The sequence below is a fragment of the Bos indicus x Bos taurus genome, chromosome 24 (genome assembly GCF_003369695.1).
Source record: "Bos indicus x Bos taurus breed Angus x Brahman F1 hybrid chromosome 24, Bos_hybrid_MaternalHap_v2.0, whole genome shotgun sequence".
In the NCBI taxonomy this organism is placed as follows: Eukaryota; Metazoa; Chordata; class Mammalia; order Artiodactyla; family Bovidae; genus Bos; species Bos indicus x Bos taurus.
The window spans coordinates 38,930,546-38,955,039 of record NC_040099.1 but is presented as its reverse complement, the minus strand read 5'-3'; the positions used below and the strand labels follow the sequence as shown (position 1 = coordinate 38,955,039).

Here is a 24,494-nt window from a genome sequence, read left to right as displayed (position 1 = left end):
TTTACTTTTGAGACTTGATGCCTGGTCCATCGTCTTAGATGCCCATGTCTCTGCATGGCGTCTGGCCCCTCTGGAGCCTTCCTTATTCTGACCTGAGGACCCATCTTGAGATGGAGCCTGAGACCTGTCCCTATGTGTCCAAGCCCTTCTGTGTGTGTGGGTGTTCTCTAGGGCTGGAAGGGGCCTAGAAGGTGACCCTGAAGCTCAAGTGCCTGACTGTTCACTTTGCCATCTGTACATTATCCCTCTAGCCTCAGCCTGGAAATTTTCAAGAGGCTGGAGAACTTTCTGAGCTATGAACCCTTGGAAGTCAGATGAAGTTCTTGGGATTTTTCCAAGTTCATCTGGGTTCTCAAGTCATTTCCCCTTGAGGCCTGCTGGCTGAAAAAAAATGCACAACATGAGAGTTAAGTTTTATTTGGGGTAATATGAAGACTGCATCCTGGACAACAACCTCAGATAGCTCTGAGAAATTGCTCCAGAGGGGCAGGGGGGGAAGGTCAGTATAGATGTAATTTTGGTAGAGGGGAATATGTGCAATCAAGCAAGTATTTTTCCAAAAAGTTTCTCGTGACGTCTCATGAAGCCTTTGCTAGTTACGAGGAACAGTCGTCACCATGAAGGATTTTAGTGCTTTTCTAGATATGAGGAGATACAAGAATGGGCTCATAAAACCAGCTCCTGAGAACATCTGAAGACCTGTCATGCCAGTTTTTCCCCTGAGCACAGATTCCTCATTTCTGTTCTCTACCCTCAACTCCTTCCATGAGTGTTGAAGGTCAGCAACTGTGGCAGCACATGATGTAATCCTTGTAGAGGTGGATGGCAAGCACACGTGGCAAGGGCCAATTTGTAGCTGACGGGCCCTGCCTCTCCATGGATTGACCGGGGCTGGGGGCAGGATGAGATACAGTCCCTTTGTTTGGAGATCTTTCTAAATCTATAGTTTCTTATCTAACCTTGTTAAAAAAAAACAAATACAAAAACAAAAACCTTGCCTCCAAGCCCCAAAGGAGATTTCAAGCAAAATAAATGCAAAATATTTCCTTTCGGGTTTGAATGAGTTTTCAAACAAAATAAAACAAATGCAAAACTGGCTATGCTTTTTTCCTGTTTTTCATTCCGACTCTCTTTATGTTACAAGCTTAACCTTGAGGCTGGGACCCAAAACCTTTCCCCTCTGCTCTGGCAATTGACTGAAAGCCTCGGCTTTCAAGACTTTAGCCCCTGCTCTGCATTTCAAGCACTTATTTTAACATTCAGATGCTAGGAAAATGATTGTTTATTTTCTGAACTCAGGTCAGTCTCTCTCTAAAGCAGTAAGATCTAGCCTAAGGTCTACTATTGTTACTTAAAGTGGTGTAAAAATCAATTACCACGAAAGAAAGTGAAAGTGTTAGTCATTCAGTCATGTTCCACTCTTTGCAACCCCATGGACTGTAGCCTGCCAGGCTCCTTTGTCCATGGAATTCTCCAGGCAAGAATACTGGAGTGGGTTGCCATTTCCTTCTCCAGGGGATCTTCCCTACCCAGGGATAGAACGCAGGTCTCCTACATAGCAGGCACATTCCTTACTGTCTGAGCCGCCAAGGAAGTATTGCAGGTGAATTCTTTACCTTGTGAGCCACCCCAGAGAAGCCTGTTACCATGCTAGTTATGCATTATTGGCTTATTCAAAGACCTTGTAACTGTCTTCTCCTTAGATGTATCTGGCAACTTCTCAGTAGTTCTAACTATCCATGCCCCTGCCCAACATCCGCTGATGGAAGCCAAGCCGTGAGGCCCATTATCTCCTCATCTTTGTCCACTAGCCTTCCAGAGTGACCTCTGCATCGCTCACTTCAGTCTCTGAGTTCTTTAACTTCCTCCCTGGGGATTGTTCTGCAGTCACTTACAGAGGTGCTCTCGAGACCTTGCTGTCCTTCAGGTCTCCACCTTAAACCAAGAAAGCCTATCTCCAGTCCTGGCAGCTTTCTTACTTTGCTCTTGTGAAGCTCATCTTTCAACCTCACAACTCCTAATCCAGAACAACCTCTTATTCTCCTCCTTAGAGAGTTCCCCATGGCTTAATTTTTTTACCACTTGGATCCCATTGGCTAGTGCATTCTCAGCTGTACATTCAAACCATAGTGAGGTATCATTACATACCCTGTAGAAGGCAGAAAAGTAAAAGGACTGACAGTGCTAGGTGTTGATGAGATATAAGACAAGGAGCAACTAGAACTCTGGTGGGAATGTAAAGTGTTACAACCACCCTGGAAAACAATTTGATAGTTTCTTATAGCATTAAGCTGTTACTTACCCTAAGACCCATGCATTTTACTCCTAGGTGATTATCAGAGAACAGAGTGACTGGGCACATGATCCACACCCAGACTTATGCAGAACATTGACAATAACTTTATTCATCATAGCCAGAAACTAAAACATCCTCGAAGTCCATCAATGCTATTGAGCTACACAAATTGTGGCAGATAGAGGTACAACGTTGGTAAATTTCAACAATGTATGGAGCAACGGAAACCAGACACCACAGAGCACGCACTGTAGGAATTCATTGATGTGAAATTCTAGAAAAAGCTGGAAAAGCTATAGTGACAGAAAGCAGATCAGGGACTTGGGGACATGCAGAGGTGGATTGGGACTGACTGAAAAGGGACATGGGCTTGAACAGATGAGGCCTGCCTCAGCATCAACAAGAGGCAAGTCAGCTGATGGGCAGGATGAAGGGTGTGTTTCTAAATATTTTAAAAGATGTGCTAAAAGTAATTTCTTTTTAAATGCTAATACATCAACATCTTGCTACTCAAAATGTAGCCCACGGACCAGCAGCACCTACAGCAAGGACATCACTAGGGAGCTTGTTAGAAATGCAGATCTCAGGCCCACCTGCAGTCTCATGAGTCATCATCTGCATTTTGACAAGATCTCCATGGGATTCACGTGCACAGTCAGGTTGGAGAATTACAGGTTAGGAGAATATCTAACATATTTAGTTTTCATTCCTGTAGGGTGTTCCCCCTCATAGCTCAGCTGGTAAAGAATCCACCTGCAATGCAGGAGACCCCGGTTTGATCCCTGGGTTGGAAAGATCCCCTGGAGAAGGGAAAGGCTACCCACTCCAGTATTCTTGCCTGGAGAATTCCATGGACTGTATAGTCCATGGGGTCGAAAAGAGTCAGACACAACTGAGCGACTTTCACTTTCACTTTCAGGGTGTCCTCCACTCCCAGAAATTTCCTGGAATGTGTTTAATACTTGAGGCGGACTGATTACCAAGCCTTTTTCTTTTCCTACACTCCATTATTTTTTCCTGGAGACAGAAATAGCAACCCACTCCAGTATTCTTGCCTGAAAAATCCCATGGACAGAGGAGCCTGGCAGGCTACAGTCCTGGGGTCGTTGGACACGACTTAGTGACTAAACCACCAGTGCTCTTAATAAATCCATTAATCCATTATCACATTTAATCTTCACAACAAACATTCAAGATACCATAATCCTTCTATTGCAGATAATACAGTTAAGTCACTTATCTGAGGTCACACAGCTAGTAAATAGTGAAGATATTCTATTTGAGTTGGACTGATTCCCAAGCCTTTTTTATCTTCCTACACTCCATTGCTTTTTCTTGAACTTAATAAAGAGTAAATTGTTTATGCACTAAGGGAATAAACTCATTAAAATTTAAGCTTATGAGAGATCTTTTGAGCATGTTAAATGAGGTCTTTCAGTTGTTTAAAGAGTATTTCAAATAGTGTCTTGCACTTCTGTCAGTAATAAAGCAGAGAGAGTGACGCATCATTGGTTTCCCATTTCTGGTGTAACCCAAGAAGTGGGAAGACGACATCCTGAATATACACACCCTTCATCCTGCCCATCAGATGACTTGCGTCTTGTTGCTGCTGAGGCAAGCCCCATCTGTTCAAGGCTGTGTTGAGCCAGGTGCTAAGAGCAGTACTGATTGTTTTCTGCTCAGACTGCCCATATGCCTCCATGCAAACTGTAGTCCAAGAGCTGTAAAACTATTTGCATTTGCAATCTATCAGATGGCTTTGAACAAAACTAGTGCCAGTAAGGCCATTTGAATGCTTGCTATTTGCCAAAAGAGTGTAGAGCTTATGGCCACCAACCAAATTAGTAAGAAATTCTGGTGTTTTCAGAAAAGCTACATTTTCCAGGGAGAGGTACAAGTAAAGAAACCCCAGTGAAACACCAGTGATGACCCGGATCACCTTTTGTTCTTGGAAAACTCCACTCAGCTTCAAAAACAGGCTAAAACCCAAAGCCACTGATGTTTGCTTTGAGTGTAGAGGATCCTTATGTCACCCTAGCTCGGGGGTTGTAACCCAGATGGATTTGTTTCAAGCTGGGTAATATCTAGTGTGGGCTGTCCACACCACACAAGCAGTTCTTGGCAGAAGGAGAAAATGTTTTAAAATAACAGTGTATTAGAAGCTTGAAGTGAGCACGGTGGTGGCCACGTCTGGGTAACTTCAGAATAGAACAGGGTGTACACCTGGGTGGGTGTTCATTTGGATAAAGGCAGGGAAAGCACTGATGTTTCTTGATTGGTCTCAGGGCTCTTCTCACACCTGAAGGGAACTCTCTTTGCCCCACCTTTCACAGGGGTTGTGTGTGTGTGTGTTGGTGGAGGAGACCTGCCTCACCTATGCCTCTTTCCTCTGCTCTGGACAGCCCTGCTATCTCTCACACGATGACCTTGAGGGTGTCCAAGCTCGGAGCTTTCAGAGCAGCCTGGGAGCAGGGGGCCTGATGTGGCGCCCTCCTCACATGCTCCATCCTCAACTTGTTCTTCCCTCCAGCATCCTTTCTGACCTTATGTTGAGAGAGGAGTCATGGACTCCAAGGACCCCTTAACTAAACAGAGGGGTCCCACCCTTCTGTTGAGCCAACCCAACTCGGAGAACTCGAGTCAGCCTCTAGAGTAAAGCTTTTTGAGTTAAAAAAAATTTTTTTTTTAAAGGGCAAACTCATCCTAAATGCCAGTCCAACATCCACGGGGGGGCGAGAGACAGCAGGTAATTAGAAGCAATTAGCTGCCCCCTGCCGGGAAGCCGGGCCTTTACCTTTTCTCTCTTCCTCATCCGTCGGTCCCTCTCGGTGGAAGTGGTGCTGCTCCCCAGGCAGCGGGTGCGCCGCGCTGGCGCGGGCATGACAGCTGGACCGAGCAGCAGCCTCCGCTCCTCGCGTCGCGGCGCCGGGCAGAGCGGTGCATTGTGGAGGTGGAGCGCGCGGGGCCGGGACCGCGCGGCCAGAGCTGTCCGAGGTGCTGACCGCCCGACCCGCGCCCAGCGCGCCGTGCACCGGCCCCCAAGCCGTGGCCTGCCCCTCACCTTCCGCCTGCCCGTCTGTCTCTCCTTACCTTGGGGCGCGGCGGCTGGAGGAAATCATGGTGTTCGCTCCAGGTACACTGGCACCTTGCTTTTCCACCAGGTGTCCGAAGGGGAGCAAGGGAGAGAAGAGAGGCGATAGAGAGAAAAGGCCTTTATCTTACGGGGCACCTAGGCGTTTTGGAGTTACTGTCTGTGAGCGGGCGGTGGCGGGGTGGGGGTGGGGGGCCGCGGGAGAGAGAGTGTCCCTCTTCCCCTAAACCCGCCCCATCTGTCCTCTAAGAGGACAGGCTCGGTCCTGCCCCATCACTGCTTCCCGCCTGCGCCTCCGTGTCCCGTCGGACTCCGGCATCTTGAGAACGGGGACCTTGGCCAGCAGCACGCGCCCCTATCTGAGCGGGAGGGCGGAGGGATGGGGCACGGAGTAGTGGGCTTCGGGCTACTTCGGTGGGAACCTTCTTCAGGGCCGCTTCCCCCTCCGTAGAAGTGGCAGAGGGACCAGGGACCTCATGAAGGAGAGAAGTGTGTGCCGCCCGGGGAGTGGGACCAGGGACTTCCTGAAGGAGAGAAGTGTGTGCCGCCCGGGGAGTGGGACGGAGAGCGGAGGAGGGACGCGTACTCCTTAAAGAATTGGACCTGGTACCGAGGCTGCCACTGCGGCGCCGCCGGCGGTTGCAGTGTGTTTTTGGAGCTAGCGGTGAAGGACTTCTGTGCTTTTGCTGCTGTCTGTGGCTACAAGTTGGCCAAGAGTCAGGTTTGCCTGCGGTTGACCGGCGGGCCGGTGTATTTGAGTCACCGCCCCGGCCTCCCTCCCGCCGCAGGAAGGACTTGGGCGAGTGTTTCGGCTGAGGTCAGTCGAGTTAGGGAGTGGCAGGGAAACTGACCGTTGTTAATGTAGGAAGCTCTCTCTCCGGGACCGACCTTCCGTCTTTTCCCCTCACCCCCTCTCTTAAATGACAGGCTCTGATAGTAGTATCACTGAAGACCGCTTGGCGGGGGGCGGGGTGGGGGCGGGTCGGCGGGAAGGAGAAAGGAAAAGAGAGAGGCCTGAAAGTCTTTAACTTTGTTGTGATTCTTTAACTTGAAAGGTTGGTTTGCATTCGCTGTGGCTGTGGACCTCAGCTAGCTAGGGAGGAAAGGTAAAATGCATTTCTTTTTTTTTTTTTCCTAAGGTTAAGAGTTGAGCCTGGTCTTCAAAAAATTCAAATAAAAACAGGAGAAAAGGAAGCCTCACCCCGCCCCCACCCACCTCCCCGCAACCAGCTGAGGAGGCAGGAGTGAGTGTCTGTCAGTTCTGCAGGCAGTGACTCCGAGAAAAGCCCCAGAGCCCTTCTGCTGTCTGTCCCAAGTAACTCAAGGCGGGTCAGGTTCTGTTCAGCGAAGAACATTCAACCAACCCAGGGTCTGGAAAATTGGGAAACAGCAGCTCCTTGTTGCGTTTATAAGCTGCTGCTGCTGCTGCTAAGTCACTTCAGTCGTGTCCAACTCTGTGTGACCCCATAGACCGCAGCCCACCAGGCTCCCCCGTCGCTGGGATTCTCCAGGCAAGAACACTGGAGTGGGTTGCCACTTCCTTCTCCAGTGCATGAGAGTGAAAAGTCAAAGTGAAGTTGCTCAGTCGTGTCTGACTCTTTGCGACCCCATGAACTGCAGCCTACCAGGCTACCTAATGCTTTATAAGTGGGGGTGTAGCTCAGTAGTAGAGCGCATGTTCTATGGGGCTTCCCCCATGGCTCAGCAGGTAAGTAATCTGCTTGCAGTGCATGAGACACAGGAGATGCCAGTTCCATTCCTGGGTGGGGAAGATCCCCTGGAGGAGGCAATGGCTACCCACTTCTTTATTCTTGCCTGGAAAAATCATGTAGACAGAGGAGCCTGGCTGGCTACATGACTGAGTGACTAACACTTTATAAAGCATTTTCAGGTCTTTATCTCATTTGATCTTCAAATTACGCTCTGAGGTAAGCAGTGTCATCTCTAGCTTACCTTCTCCTGGAATAGTCGTGGTTCCAGATAATCTTGTCAACCTCAGTTGGAGTTTTCTGACTCCAGATTCTCTTCCTCCCCGCCCCCACCCCATACCTCAGGGCCTATCTTCCTGACAAAATGCTATACCATTTTCAGAGGTAGCTGCCTTTTGGTCCAAGGTCAGACATAGCAAAACGGAAGTGTTCTTACACTTCAAAGGTGGGAGATGGACAGGTGTTGTTGAGTTAGGATTGTTGGGTGATGTTAACTTTGTTGTTTAGTCACTATGTCATGTCTGACTCTTTTGCAACCCCATGGACTGTAGCCTGCCAGGCTCCTCTATGCAGGGGATTTCCCAGGCAAGAATAGTGGAGTGGGTTGGTATTTCCTTCTCCAGTGGATCTTCCCAAAATAGGGATTGAACAGGGATTCTCCTAAGGTGTGATTGTGGGTGAAAGGTTGTGAAATGAGTGGTGGGTAATTTCTGGAGTGGACTGACTTGGCTTAAGCAGCCCACAATGTAGATAGGGCTTTATTTTTCCATTTCTCCCCAAGTTTTGAATTAGTGCAATCTCTTTATAACCCTCAGAGATGGCATAAATTGACCTGAATAGGATATGTACAGAAACCCATAGGGAAACACTTTTTGGGTCATTTCTGCAATTTTGAATTTCTCTTGAAAAGTCATAAGCATTTTGGGGCAATAAGGACAGGGTGCTAAAAATATTATGTCAATTACCTGCTCGTCTACTGATCGTTGTAACATTATTCTGAAAGAAAATCAGAACAATGAATTATTTTTTTTTAACCCTGCTAAATTTTCAGCATCACCGTCCCATTTCTAGGACTATCGCTCTTCTAAATCTCTTTAATCTGGAGCTCCAGATGTTTTGTACTAAGTCAAGGGAAACACTCCCCCACCGCTTTCTCCAAGCCAACCTGACACTCCTGAAGGGAGGGAACAGAAACAAGTGCTATGATTATACCAACATTTATTTTAAAAAGTGTTAGATAATTCAAGATGAAAACAATAACAAACTAACAATGGGCTGTTCATTGGGTCAGTGGGCACTGTGTCCTTCAAAACCCATTGTAGCTCTTCTGGATTTTAGCAAAGGGAGACAAGAAGCCTGAGGTCTAGTTCTGGCCTTGCCTGCACACAGTGGCCTGTCTTTGAATTGTCCTGCTGCCTCTCTGCTTACCTTAAAGGCAAGGTGAAAAGTGACAGATTCATGAAGCCAATTTAAGTCCAAGAATACAGTGGAATGAAGTTCATATAACTCTAGTTATGATTCACTCTTACCATATTTTTGCATTCTCTTCTTTCAATTAATCTACAGATTATAAGGGACAGAGCTTAAGTTGGGCAGGATCTTTGGGTGTTTTTTTCACTTTACATAGGGTAGACAATTCAGTTCTACCCTTTTCCTTCTTCTTATACCATTCATGGGTCTTCCCGGTGGCTCAGTGGTAAAGAACCCATCTGCAAGAAGGAGATGCAGGTTTGATCCTTGGGTTGGGAAGATCCCCTGAAGAAGGAAATGGCAACCCACTTCAGTATTCTTGCCTGGGAAATCCCAAGGACAGAGGAGCCTGGTGGGCTATAGTCCATAGTGTCCCAAAGAGTCGGACACGACTAAAGTGACTTTGCATGCACACACTCCCTTGACTTCTAAGTTTAGTTTGAAAAACATTTAGCAAAAATAGTTCTAGAGAGAGCTGTCAAAAGTATTTAAGAAAATATATATTGCAAGGGGGTTATAGCTTTTCTTTATTTACATAAACCTATTACCAATTCCTGACAGATCCATGAATAAATAAATTATATAGCAGGCAGTCTTAACTGTAAGGTTTACAGTCTGCCAACTTACATTCTCTTCTGTTGGCATAAAGGGTTTTTTTTTTTTTTTTAACTTTTATTAATTTATTATTTTTAAAAATTTATGTTCAGTTAAATTGACCTCTTTTTGGATGTACAATTCTATGAGTTATAACTCATGCGCAGAATGGTGTAATGACCACAGAACAGTTCTGTTGTATCAAAAAATCTTTTCCTGCTTCTCTTTTTGTAATTAGCCCTTTTCTCCTACCCCTAACCTCTGGTGACCACTGATGTATTTTCCACTATTACAGATTGGCTTTTTCCAGAATATCATATAAATGGAATCATATGGTGTGTAACCCTTGAGATTGGCTTCTTTTACTCAGTATAATGTCAATGAGATTCATCCGTATTTTTGCCTACATCAAGAATTCATTCCTTTTTATTATTGAGTCGTATTCCATTGTAAGGATGGATTCACAAGGTATTTATCCCTTTGCCTGAGTATTTAGGTTATTTTCAATTTTTGGTGATTATGAATAAAATTGTGATAAACATTTCTGTACATGTTATGTGTGAACATAGGTTTTCATGAGTCTATAAATATTAATACCTAGGCTTGGAACTACTGGATCTTATAGTAGGTATATGTTCTTCAGAATTTGTACCATTCTGTACTATCATCAGCAGTTTATGAATTCCAGTTGTTTTTCTAACAGGCATGTAATGGTATTCATTGTCATTTTATTCTGCGTTTCCCTAATGGCCAATGATTTTGATAATTTTTTTCAGAATTTTATTTGCCATATGTGCATCTTTGTTTTGTAAGTTAATTTTTACTTTATATGGGGATAGAGTTGATTTACAGTGTGTTAGTTTCAAGTGTGCAGCACAGTGATTAAGTTTTATATATATATATATATATATATATATATATATATATATATCTACCCACTCTTTTTCAGACTGTTTTCCCATATAGGTTATTATACAGTATTGAGCTCTCTTTGGTATACAGCTGGTCCTTGTTGAAGTTGTATCTTCTTTTGGTGAAGTGTCTGTTCAAATCTTCTGCCCATTTTGTGGGGAGATGTTTGTGTTCTTATACTTGCATTTTCAGAGTTCTTTATTCTAGATACAAATCTGTTGTTGAATATGTGATTTGTAAATATTTTTCATCTAGTTGTGGCTTGACTTTTTATTCTTTTAACACTTGGACCATTTTTAAGGGCAAAAGTTTTTAATTTTGATGCAATCTAATTTATCAGTTTGCCTCTTCTAAAGATTTTACTTTTGATGATGTCTTAGAACTTTTTGCCTAACCCAGTGTCTGGAGAAGGCGATGGCACCCCACTCCAGTACTCTTGCCTGGAAAATCCCATGGACGGAGGAGCCTGGTGGGCTGCAGTCCATGGGGTCACAAAGAGTCAGACACGGCTGGGTGACTTTCCTTTCACTTTTCATTTTCATGCATTGGAGTAGGAAATGGCAACCCACTCCAGTGTTCTTGCCTGGAGAATCCCAGGGACGGGGGAGCCTGATGGGCTGCCATCTATGGGGTCACACAGAGTCGGACACGACTGAAGTGACTTAGCAGCAGCAGCAGTGTCAGGGAGAATTTCTAAAAGTTTTATAATTTTACATTTAGATTGAATCATGGGATTAGATGACCCCCGTCAACACTTCATTTACATGAAGTTTACACCTAATTGTTTCCTCAAGGCCCCACCTCCTAATACCATCACATAGGAGCTTAGGGCTTCAACATAATAATTTTGGAGGGAGAACAAACATTCACTCCATAATAAGTTGATCAATCCTAAAGGAAATCCTAAAAGATGATACTGTGAAAGTGCTGCACTCAATATGCCAGCAAATGTGGAAAACTCAGCAGTGGCCACAGGACTCGAAAAAGTCAGTTTTCATTCCAATCCCAAAGAATGCTCAAACTACCGCACAATTGCACTCATCTCACACACTAGCAAAGTAATACTCAAAATTCTCCAGGCCAGGCTTCAACAGTATATGAACCATGAACTTCTAGATGTTCAAGCTGGATTTAGAAAAGGCAGAGGAACCAGAGATCAAATTGCCAACATCCATTGGATCATCGAAAAAGCAAGAGAGTTCCAGAAGAACATCTACTTCTGCTTTATTGACTATGCCAAAGCCTTTGACTGTGTGGATCACAACAAACTATGGAAAATTCTTCAAGAGATGGGAATACCAGACCACCTGACCTGCCTCTTGAGAAATCTGTATGCAGCTCAAGAAGCAACAGTTAGAACCAGACATGGAACAACTGACTGGTTCCAAATTGGAAAAAGAGTACATCAAGGCTGTATATTGTCACCCTGCTTATTTAACTTATATGCAGAGCACATCACACGAAATGCTGGGCTGGATGAAGCAAAGGCTGGAATCAAGATTGCCAGGAGAAATATTAGTAGCTCAGATATGCAGATGACACCACCCTTATGGCAGAAAGAGAAGACGAACTAAAGAGCCTCTTGATGAAGGTGAAAGAGTGAAAAAGCTGGCTTAAAACTCAACATTCAAAAAACTAAGATCATGGCATCTGGTCCCATCAATTCATGGCAAACAGATGGTGAAACAATGGAAACAGTGACAGACTTTATTTTCTTGGGCTCCAAAATCACTGCAGATGGTGACTGCAGCCATGAAATTAAAAGATGCTTGCTCCTTGGTCAAAAGTGTTGGTCAAAAGCTATGACCAACCTAGACAGCATATTTAAAAGCAGAGACATTACTTTGCCAACAAAAGTCCGTCTAGTCAAGGATATGGTTTTTCCAGTAGTCATGTATGGATGTGAGAGTTGGACTATAAAGAAAGCTGAGCACTGAAGAATTAAAGCTTTTAAACTGTGGTGTTGGAGAAGACTCTAGAGAGTCCCTTGGACTGCAAGGAGATCAAACCAGTCTATCCTAAAGCAAATCAGTCCTGAATATTCATTGGAAGGATTGATGCTCAAGAGCTACACTCTGATACTTTGGCCACCTGATGTGAAGAACTGACTCATCAGAAAAGACCCTGGTGCTGGGAAAGATTGAAGGCGGGAGTAAAAGGGGACGACAGAGGATGAGATGGTTGGATGGCATTACTGATGACTCAGTGAACATGAATTTGAGCAAGCTCTGGGAGTTGGTGATGGACAGGGAAGCCTGGCAAGCTGCAGTCCATGGGATCGCAAGAGTTGGACATGTCTGAGCCATTGAACTGAACTGAAAGGAAATCAATCATGAATATTCACTGGAAGGGCTGATGCTGAAGCTGAAGTGCCAATACTTTGGCCACCTGATGTGAAGACCCGACTCATGGGAAAAGACCCTGATCCTGGGAAAGATTGAGGGCAGAAGGAGAAGGGGGTGACAAAGGATGAAGTGGTTGAATGGCATCACCTACTCAATGTACATGAATCTGAGCAAACTCTGGGAGATGGTGAAGTACAGGAAAGCCTGGTGTTGCTGCAGTTCATGGCGTTGCAAAGAGTTGGACATGACTTACAACAAAGTTGATTTTTGTATATGGTATCAATTATAGGTCAAGTTTATTTTTTTTTTTGCATATGAATATCCAACTGTTCTAATCCATTTTTCAGAAAGATACTGTTTCTCCATTGAATTACCTTTGTAACTTGTCCAGATTTATTTGACTATATTTGTGTGGGCCCATTTTTGGACTCTTTATTTCATTCATCTTATCTTTCCACTAACACCACACATATTGATGACTACAGCTATATGGTAAGTCTTAAAATCAAGGAGTGCAAGTCCTTCAACTTTGTTTTTCTCTTTTAAAATTGATTTGGTTATTGTAGTTCCTTTGCCTTTCCATATAAATTTTAGAATCAGCTTGCCCATATGTACATAAAATCTGCTGAGATTTTGGTTGGAATTTTGTGAAATCTGTGTTGTTTAGTTTCCAATTATTTGAAGATCACCTACATATCGTTCTCTTATTTATTTCTAGTTTAATTTTGTTATGGTCAGAAAAATAAGTTTTCTGTGGCTTCAATTGTTTTAAATTAGGTAAGGTTGATTTTGAGACAGAGCATTGTCTGTCTTGGTGAATGAATCATGTGTACTTGGTAAGATTGTGTATCTGCTCTTTTCGGGTGAAGCTCTTTATCAATGTCATTTTGATACGGTTGGTTGATGATGTTCATTTTTCTCTTTTCTAGTTGATAGTCAGCATACTTGGTCTACTGACTACTAGGAGAAGAATGTTGAAGCCTCTAGCAAAAAACCCGATTTTTCCATTTCCCCTTTTGTTTTATCACTTTTTCTTCATCTATTTTGCTGATCTCTTATTAGGTGCATATACATTTAAGATTGTTGCATTTTATTGGTGATTTGTCTCTTTTATCATTAAGTAGTGAAGGAAATGGCAACCTACTCCAGTGTTCTTGCCTGGAGAATCCCAGGGACGGGGAAGCCTGGTGGGCTGCTGTCTATGGGGTCGTACAGAGTCGGACACGACTGAAGCGACTTAGCAGCAGTGTCCCTCTTTATCTGTGGTAATTTTTCGTACTCTGAAGTCTGTTTTGACTGATAGTCATGTTGTCACGTCAGCTTTCCTTTGAGTACTGCTTGCATGGTACAGTTGATTCTCATTATTCACAGATTCCATATTTATAAGTTTTCCTACTCACTAAAAGCTATTAGTAAAACACATCAAATGAAATCAGTATTCACAGCACTTTTTCTGTGTCATTCAAAGACGTGTATGGAATGGCAAAAAAAATTTGAGTTGCTTGACATACATATTCCTAGCTGAGGTTGAACAAGGAGGTGGTTTGCTGTTTTGTTTCAGTTCTTGTGCTGTAAACAAATGTGCTTTTTGTGGTCTATTTAGTTTTTTACAAATTTGTGCTTTGTGTGTGTGTGTGTGTATGTGATTTCACTGTTTAAGATGGCCCTCAGTTGTAATGCTGCTGCTGCTGCTACTAAGTCGTTTCAGTCGTGTCCGACTCTGTGCCACGCCATAGACAGCAGCCCACCAGGCTCCCCCGTCCCTGGGATATTCTGGGCAAGAACACTGGAGTGGGTTGCCATTTCCTTCTCCAATGCATGAAAGTGAAAATTGAAAGGGAAGTCACTCAGTCGTGTCTGACACTTGGCGACCCCATGGACTGCAGCCTACCAGGCTCCTCCATCCATGGGATTTTCCAGGCAAGAGTACTGGAGTGGGGTGCCATTGTAATGCTGAGGTGTTGTCTAATGTCCTAAGTATAATAAAGTTGTGATGTGTCTTATGGAGGAGGAAAAGAGGCTTGCAGGAACCTAATCCTTGTGTTTTCCTTGGGAGCATTAGTTCCATATTTGCTAATTCACTGTTTGCAGTGACTTTATAGGATATAACTACTGTAAATAATGAGAATTATCTGTATATTATTGTCCATCCCTTTACTTTAATACCTTTATCACTGCATCCACTGTGGGTGTCTTACAGACAGCATATTGTTGGGTCTTGCTTTTTAATCACATGTAGTGCTTTAAAGGTGGTAAGTTAGCTACTGACTGCCGGGATGTCTTTCTTGTATAATTACTGCATTTTCTAATTCCCCATCATCATTTAAAATTTAACAGTATTTCATCAATTGAACATTTTTACTGTTATAGTTCTAGAAATTTTAATAAGCACAGATAGTCAAAAAGAAAATAAACATCACAGTATTACCCAGCAGCAACTGTTGATATTTTATATATAACTTCTCAGACATTGCCTCTATAACTACATCTCCCACTTTTTTCAGCAAAAACGTTATCGTGACATGCCTGTTATTTCTGGATGTGACTATTTACACAATGTACCGTTATCTTTTCATGCCATTTAGTTGTCTTCTACATGTCATTTTTAAGAGGCATAGAGCAAAGTTGTCATTGTTCCCATTTTTACAGATGGTAAAAGTAAGGTGCAGAATGCCTGACCAATTTTAGGTTTCAGAACCAAGGTTTGATGTCAAATGCACTTATTTCTGTACACAATGTCATTTTAAAATACATTGCAAGCAACAATTTGCACACTAGAATTAGAGACAAAAGAAAATAGATAAAACCAGTCTCTTTTGAGGAGAATCTCTGTGTACTGAGCATCTCTTCTGCCAAGTTAGAGGACACGAGGTACTCTTTCAACCACCCTGAAACGGGCTCCATCCTTTCACACTTGCTGAATTCTTCATCTTCTCCTGGCAGCTGTCAGTAATGGAGAGTGAAACAGTAGACAGCCAGAACTGGCAAAAGATGACCTGGAGAGCAAAAAGGTCTAACAGGTTTACACAGGGCCTTACCATTTCTAAAGCATTTATATTAACTAATTGCTATATGCAAGACGTTCCTTGGGTTGAGAATAAATGGCACTGGGTTAAGTATAGTCTCTCCTCCTCTAGACCACTCATGAGAATATTTCAGTTATTCAAAGTTAGTTGCTGCAGAAGCTTGGGTTTGGAGACCGATCGGCCTGGATGCAAATAGCTCAGCTCTGCCATGCCCACACTTAGTGGCACTGGCTAAGTCATGTTATCTTGGTGATTTGTTCCCGTGTTAACTGAAGGTCAGAATATCTGTTTTCCAGAGTGGTGATAAAGGTGAAATTGAAGTTCGTGGCCAACAGGGGATTGAACAGTAGCCATTACTGACATTATTGTTTTAAAAGGCAATGACTAAGATTGTGTATTTTTTAAAAAATATTTTACTTATATATTTATATGGCTGTGCTGCAAAGTCGACTCAGTCGTGTCCGACTCTGTGTGACCCCATAGACGGAAGCCCACCAGGCTCTCCCGTCCCTGGGATTCTCCAGGCGAGAACACTGGAGTGGGTTGCCATTTCCTTCTCCAATGCATGAAAGTGAAAAGTGAAAGGGAAGTCGCTCAGTCATGTCCGACTCTTAGCAACCCCATGGACTGCAGCCTACCAGGCTCCTCCGTCCATGGGATTTTCCAGGCAGAAGTACTGGAGGGTGCCATTGCCTTCTCCGTTATATGGCCATTGCTGCTGCTACTGCTAAGTCGCTTCGGTCATGTCCGACTCTGTGCGACCCCATAGACGGCAGCCCACCAGGCTCCACCATCCCTGGGATTCTCCAGGCAAGAACACTGGAGTGGGTTGCCATTTCCTTCTCCAATGTGTGAAAGTGAAAAGTGAAAGTGAAAGTGAAGTTGCTCAGTCGTGTCCGACTAGTAGCGACCCCATGGACTGCAGCCTACCAAGCTCCTCTGTCCATGAGATTTTCCAGGCAAGAGTACTGAAGTGGCTTGCCATTGCTTTCTCCAACTAGGTCTTAATTACAGCATGTGGGATCTAGTTCCTTGTCCAGGAGTCAAACCTGGGTTCCCCCTGCATTGGGAGCATGGACTCTTAGCCACTGGATCACCAGGGACAGCCCAAGGATGTGTGTTTTATACACTTATGCATGTATATGATTTCATGATTGGATCATCAGTCTTGGGGAGCTATACAGTTGATTCTTTCTGTGCAAGAAGACTACCTTACTGGTTCACTGTGTCACCTGGATGGAGGTTGTGAAACTTTGAAGTGAAATGCATGACAAACTGAACTGATGATAAAGCAGATGTCAGAGAGCATCCTGGGATGAATAAGTTATGAATCATGGTAAGTTGCTGTTCAGAGGCGCGCAGCTGCGTGCTTGAGAGCAGATGGCTGTCTTGCTGATCTGAATGATTCTAATCATCTCTAAAATTAAATCTGAATGATGATTTTCTGGTAAAGGTATACTTTAATATTTGGTATATTTTTCATATTTAACTTGTTCAGTTCAGTTCAGTCACTCAGTCGTGTCTGACTCTTTGCAACCCCATGAATTGCAGCACGCCAGGCCTCCCTGTCCAATACCAACTCATTGCTACTTAGGGTAAATTGATATTTTGGGATTTGAGATATTGATTCACATTCTCTATGCCTTTTTTTTTTTTCTTGGAGCCTTAAGTTCCCATTTTGTGATCGTATGTCATTGGTCACACACACATTCTTAGATACTCTTCTTTGAACATTATCTTTGGTCCTTTGTAAATCTTGTTAGGAATGAGACAGGAAGAGGGCAGGGCACAACCTTTCCAAGAATGACATAGCCCCAGGACACGACATAAAGTGATTATTCCCCACTGTGTCCAAGATGGTGGACTTCCAGTAGACCTTAAGCCTCAGTATGTGAAATATACTCAGATTATGAATGTATCTGAACAAATCTCATAAACTATGTTTGAATGATCTCTTTAGTATTTAGAGAAGAGGCCTTCATAGAGTCCTCATCTGTGTTGTGCTGTCTGATAGAAGTTGTTCATTTTTCTCTCCATGGAATTTATTTCTAATGTTCTTGTGTAATTTTTTTTTTTTTTTTTGCCTTCCCATTTAAATTTTAGGTTGTTTCAGGAATAAAAAGTGAAATCCAGTCTTTGTTGCAGTATAGTAGATGAGATTTTGATCACCCCCTAGCCAGGGAATTTGGAATGAAGTGCCCTATAGACTTAATTGCAATCTGACTCATGCTTCAGAATAAATTATTTCCCCACCAATCAGGCCATTCTGTACAAATCCATACGTAATAGTTGTTTTGCTCTAAAACTGACTTACGTCAAGAAGGACAACATTATGTGTTCTTCATTATGTGTTCTTTCTAGTGCCTTTGGAGCAATGATAGTAGGGTGGAGCTCAAGACCTCAAGAATGGAATTCAGGAAAAAGGACAGGCATAGCTGCTCTCCCTCCCAGTGCCTTAGAGCAGAGCTCTTAGTGAGAGTCATTGCCCCCTGGCCTGGGGAGAGAGGCCTTTAGTAGCCTTAGTGGGAATGGAGCTGGAATGTTGAGAATGCCAAGGTTGGTGTGTGTGGGAGGGGTGGGAGATAAATACTTTAGGTAATTGCATTTATTTATTCAATCTGTTAGGTCTTCCCTGGTGGCTCAGATGGTAAAGAATCTGCCTGCAGTGCAGGAGACCTGGGTTTTATCCTTGGGTTGGGACGATTCCCTGTAGAAGGGAATGGCAACCCACTCCAGTATTCTTGCCTGGAGAAATCCATGGACAGAGGAGCCTGGAGGGCTACAGTCCACGGGGTCGCAAAGAGTCAGACATGGTGGAGTGATGAAACAACAACAGCAACATACATGTATACTTCTGACCAGAACAGTGGAAACACTGCACAAAACTTACTGAACTGTCTTTATTTCACTTCATGATATGCTCATGTTCTACCAACACTGACCTTATGCTCCTGGTGACTCAGGAGGGCCTGGTAAAAAGGAACTAAGGACCATCCTGTCTTTCCTTCTCCTTCTGTGTTGTTGTTTTCAGCTTAGGTTGTTGCCTAATTCAGGGGAGTGGTAGGCATGAGAAAGAATGTGATCGGGTCTCTTGGTCATGCACATTTCATAGACATCACTGCCTTCTTCCCGGGTTCTAAGCAGGCTGTGGTTCTAACAGCAAGTGTGGCTGCTCCCCTAAACCTGTCCCTCTATTGTAGACAAAACACAATAGTGCTTGCCTGGGGGCCTTGCATCTCACTGAATTCATACATATCACAGGTACTCAGTTGTGTCTGACTTTGTGAGACCCTATGGACTGTAGCCTGCCAGGCTCTTCTCTCCATGGGATTTCCCAGGAAGAATACTGGAGTGGGTTGCCATTTTCTCCTCCAGGGGATCTTCCCGACCCAGGGATTGAACCCACATCTCTTACATCTCCTGCATTAGTAGGTGGGTTCTTTACCACTTATGCCACCTGGGAATACATTTCATCCGTTGCAATTCTGTGCTCACGGGGCATCACTGAAGCTACACAAACATGCGTATGGGGTGGCTGAGAATGATGTGTTGCATGGATCTCCTCTGGGCAGGTCTGTATTCCATCATCCCATCCAACTTCACTTATAGAACTCAAGTTCATTGATATGATTGTTAAGACTTTCAAGACAGCAACACCAGAGCATTAAATCCTGCACAGGAGCCTTCTGAAGGTGGGGCTCCGTATGACTGCATCAGTCACATGCCCGTGAACCTGGCCCTGGCTGCTGGCATATCTCCTGGCTTGAGGCTAGGGATGCCCTGAACATTGTGTGGTAGTCAGGCCTGCCCCCCACCAAAGGCACTGCTGGAAAGGTTGGTCTTCTGTGTCTGAAGAGCATCTGAGGTCTGCACACAGCGCCAGTTCTCTCTGTGTCTGTGGAGCTGTTCCCCTGGTGGTCTCTGCTCCGAGATCCTCCGTGTCATGGTCACTTCATGGGAGACCACCGTTTTCTGCTCACCCTGCAGTCGTCGGGCCCCTCTCTGCTTTGTCTGAGCGGGCAGTTCTGCTTATTGCTCTTTGCTGTCATCTTGCTGATGAGGACAGGTTCTCCAAGGTGGACCTCGACAGCTTCTGGATGTGGTGCGCAGCCCTCAGGGTCCCAGTAGGCAGTGCCCCCCTTGAAAGGGAACCCTCATGGGCACTGCCTCTCCCTCGGGGCAGGACAGTGAGAGGCGGTGGCCCTCCAGAGCCTGGCCCGTCTTGTGCCTTGGTTCCCGGGCTGTCCTAGCCAGGCCGCATCATCTTCAGTACCAGGGTCCACAGTACTCTTGTGACTTGTCTGAGCATGGGAAAGGGGGAAGAAATGTCCATGGGCCAAGAGCTGGCTTAGGCAGCCAGAGAATGTAGTGCAGGGAGCAGAGAGTGTGTGGAATGAACTGGGGGTTGGGGTAGAGGGGCGCAGAGGGGAGGGCAGTGGGAAGGGAGGCTCCAGGGCAAGTGATCCAAGCATCTTTCTTGGCTTGTTGTCTTCCTGTACCAGGATGTGTGCAGCGGGAGGGGGGCGGGTGTGAGCAAAGGTCCCAGACAGCCCAGAATCAATCCTCCACCCCTTTTCTGGTTGTTATCCCATTTCTAGGTCTCTAACCATGTGCAGCAGATGGCAGGGGTGGGGATGATGGCAAAGAAGGGCCAGTCTGGACAGGTTCTCATATGGCAGTTGCTGCTGCTGTTGACCACCCTCCATGTGGTCCAGGGCTTAATGATTGTGCTCCCAGCATTCAAGACCATTCTCTGAAGCTTCTTTCTGAATTCCCAGAGCTTGAAAAAAGTCATAGTTAAAGTGTTAGTTGCTCAGTTGTGTCTGACTCTTTGCAATCCCATGGACTGTAGCCCGCCAGCCTCCTCTGTCCATGGAATTCTTCAGGCAAGAATATTGGAGTGGCCCATTCCAATATTTGGAATTCCCTTCCCAGTTGTCATTCCCTTCTCCTGGGTATCCTCCTGACCCAGGAATCGAACCCAGGTCTCCCACATTGCAGGCAGATTCTCCACTACCTGAGCCACCAGGCAAGTCCCAGAGCTTGGTTCTTGTTAATTATTTATGAAGCAAACACTCTGTGCCAGACCTGGGCTCCTGTAAAACAGACATGACCCCTGCCTTCAGGGGGCTTATCATGCTTAGTCACAGAGACTAGAAAAACAGCTACCCAGTGTCCTGACTGTTTTTTCCATCAAAGGAAAGGACATGATTTTATTCCAATTAGAATATAACCAAAGTCAGCCCCTCATTTCTGTTTTGGCTCACAATTGAGTTGCCAGCTGCTTTTGTTGGTCTTTTATGTCACTGATGGCTGATCATCTTTTTGGACGTGGGGAAAATGTCAGTATCTTGAATCAATGATTTGGAAAACAAAAAATATGCAGAAGTTGAGACAGCTACACAATAAAATACAACACACACCAGAAAACACCTACTATGCTCCATAATGTGCTATTTTAAAAACTTGTTTAATTCTACAAAAGGCTTTCAGATTGTGTTTATTACATCTGAAGGAAATTCATATGTATTATGCAGCAGTGTCTGGTCAGTCAAAGCAAGTTCTGGGGAGAGGATCTGAGCATTTTCATGGTTAGTAGTAATTAATATGGTTCTCTTAGGCTCTTTAGTTTTCATGTTACAGTGTCTACTTGCAGAATTTTAATGATTAAATGATTTTTAACCAATTGTGAAATGAAATAATCCTCATGCATTAGAACTCAGAAAATATTTAAGTAAGACTTTTCACCAAATCTTTTGTCCTTCTTCAAAGTATCTGATTATGCTGTAAACTTTCAAACAAGAAGTGTGTTACCTACATCCCATCTCTATTTTCTTCCATCTTGACTTTTTTCTTCATTGGCAGGACCCTGATATTCACAATTAATATGAAGGAGGGAGTTTTATAGATTTGGTATAAATGAATTGAGTCAGGCACCTTAGAAATTGCTTCTCCAGGCAGTAAGAATTCAATTTCTTACATTCTTGGAAAGTACCAACAGAAAGAGACCAAGGAAAACTCTTTTCTGATGGAGGTTTTTTCTCCCTAAAAAACGTTTTTATTTTATTTTATTCAAACATTTTTATGAATCGTCTTAGCCTTTGGTAACATGATTTCTTGGAGGAAAATATCGATGCATATAATTATATTAAAATTATGTAAAATATATTAAATAAGTTGGTCTATGAAGTATCATAAGGAATAGATAGGGCTATGAATCAAGGACTAATCGTTCTATCAATAATTACTTATTAAGGAAGTATACAGTATAGTCAGAACCCAGTTTATGGAGTCAGGCTGCCTCGGTTTGAATTCTGCTTACAAGCTGTATGATATTGGGCAATTTACATAGTCTTTTTTTTTGGCTTGTTTCCTCATGTATAAAGAAGGATAAAACATGACCAACCTTATTCTAGTTATTACTACTGCATCACAAACCACCCCAAAATGTAGTGGCTTTAGCAACAGGACACTAGTCATTTGGGTCATGAATCTTCAATTTGGGGATGGGCACTTGGCAGAGACAGCTTGTCTCTGCTCCACGGCATCAGCTCGGTGGGATGACGAATATCTGAAGCCATGTGCACTTCTGTCAGCTGATGGTTGATGCCGGCTGTCAGCTGAGATTCGACCTGGGTGCTATTGGTTGGAACATCTCTACGTGGCCTTCCCGCGTTGCCTGATCTCCTTTATACTGTGGTGGCTGGATCCACGGTGAACATCCCAAGGGAGGAAAAATCCATGTGGGTGTGGTATTGCCTATCCGTAGAAGTCAGCCATCCCTTATCCCATATTCTGTTAATTGAGACTTTCCGAAATGCTCAAACAAGGTCAAGGGGAAGGGAATAGAATCCATCTCTTGATGAGGGATTGCAAGGTTCTGAAGAACATAGGAGACCAGAGATATGGTTGTGGTCATTTTGGGAAAACAGAACCTTTGACTTGCTTGATGTGGTTTTTGTGAGTCAGTTCATAAATAAAATATTTAGCACAGGAAGCAGTAAGCACACATGCTGTTGGTATTGCAGAGCATGTAACATGTGCTAAGGGGATTGTATAAGTTCTCTGGTTAGAAAGAGAATTCTGCAGTTATCAGTTGTCCCTAATTTCGGCATAAGGAAGCCAAGGGCTAGAGGCTAACTTGCCCAGCCATCCAGTGAAAGAACTCAGGTCATGAGACCAAAGTAGTGAGTGCTTGTTATTTCAGGTCAGACTCTGGAAACTTACAGAGCTGGCAATCATGGAAATAGACCTCTAAATAATTGATTAAGACAAGAAATGAATGCTCTGTCTCTAGAGAGCTTTGGAATCAAAGATAGATCTGATTATAGAAGAAATAGCCCTTTTCTCTATCTTGTAGTATACTTGTGTTCAGTTGCAAAATTGGTTTTTCTGCTTTTATTTTGTGGTTGATAGGATCAGATGAAATTCTACCCAAACTGCTAATACCACTTATTTTGCCACATAATGCATACAAGGCAGTAGTTTTGTTAAAAATCATAATATTTTAAAAAAATATCCCATATGTATGAAAGCTTGCCAGTCTCATATACAAATATTTATAACTGTACCAGGAGACTGTACCTGAAGAAGTGGGCAGATGAGAAGTACATGGCACAGTCCAGGTCATCAGGTGGCAGGAGGGAGCTGGGATGTGGTGGGGGGTGGCCCTTGTTCATTTCAGAAGCCTTTGCCTCCCAGCCCAGGGCCCAGCAAGCCCCAGCCCAAGCCCACTCCCACAGGCTGAGATGCTGACGTGAGACTGCAGGAGGGAGCCTCGCTACCTTGGACCAGTTCTTTGCAAATAAACTTTCTCTTTCTTAATGACGCCTCTGTGATCATCATTATGTTGGCACAGCCTGGCCAGTGCTCTCCCTAGAAAAAGCCCATTTCCATTGATCTTGGCTAAGCTAATGCTTATTGAGTTGTCCTCCTGGAAACTTGGGGCAAAACAAGGTCTGTCTGCTGGCTCCCAAAGGCAGATTTGACATTTTCTCGATGTAAAATTTCAGCGGTTACAGTTACTAAAACTTCAGGCCAGTATGAGACTGAGGGGCTGCAGGCGAAGCGTGACTTACTTGCTCGGCATAGGCTGTAATGGTGGGCAGTTAATATGAATAGGTTTTAATCCGGGAGGACTCGTTGGGTTGGGGGCAGGGAGAGGAATGGTGGTCCCCTCTACAGTCTGCCATGCCTGAGGGCCTATCTTTCTTCCTGGCTGTGGGAGAAACCGCGCTACTTCCTGCAGATAGAGGAACAAAGGAGAAAATTCATGAAACGTGCTCACTGTGCCAGGAACGTGGCAGGTGTCCAGTACAGGTTACCTAGAGGCAGCCACAGCAGCAGCAGTATCAAAGACTGGCATAGAGCACTTCAGCTAGGGGAAATATGAAAGAAGGCAACGTGGGAAAAGTAAATGTGATGTGTAATCTAACGCCAGCTAGACTGGAAGGGAAAAGTTTTCAGTGGGCATCGGTGAAAAGTAAAATATTTAAGGTAGAACCAGGACAACGTCATAAAACTCAAGATATTATCATGTTTATTACTAATAAACTCCTGTTATATGACTTGGCACTGGTTTATGAGACTGCCCTGTAAAACATCACTTCTGTTGTAAAGTCAATTGTTATAGACTCTTGATAGGATGATGTTGCCTGGTATTCCTGCAAAATTAATAATATTGATATGGGAGACACTGACGCTCGCCTAGACAGTAGCAACTTCTCCTTCATCTGGGTAAGAGTCCTATTTTTGTCCTGGTTTCAACCTTTTATCCATGTGGTTCAGGTAGCCTATAACCATCTAGGCTATAATGGTAGTTCTGTTCTTGTTGCCAATGATTGGTTCAGGGTGGAAAAGGAAGAAGGCGTCTAGTAAAAAGTTCCTAGCTCTTGGAAATAGCTACATTCTGCCTCTGGAGATTGCTTTATGAAGTTGTGATGCCTGGATCTACTGCAGCCGTATTGTGGACATGAGGCAGAGATTAGCCATCATTTTATTATTATTTTCATTGGCTTAGTTTTGCCTGGGGAGAGATGCATTCCATCATCT

At 44.0% G+C, this 24,494-nt stretch overlaps 1 protein-coding gene across 3 annotated transcripts in view; it reads left to right on the top strand.

Moving 5' to 3' along the window:
- The window catches only part of AKAIN1 (A-kinase anchor inhibitor 1), a 48,891-nt gene that overhangs the window by 10,916 nt on the left and 13,481 nt on the right, over positions 1 to 24,494 (top strand). The window contains exon 1 of one of the 3 annotated variants that reach the window (XM_027525984.1): positions 5,110 to 5,429. The exons of the other annotated variants lie outside the window; for them this stretch is intronic. Within the exon in view, the coding sequence (XP_027381785.1) occupies positions 5,414 to 5,429 (16 nt within the window). The 5' untranslated portion in view covers positions 5,110 to 5,413. Of the gene's footprint in view, positions 1 to 5,109; positions 5,430 to 24,494 lie in introns of those variants that run through there. 3 annotated transcript variants of the gene reach the window in all.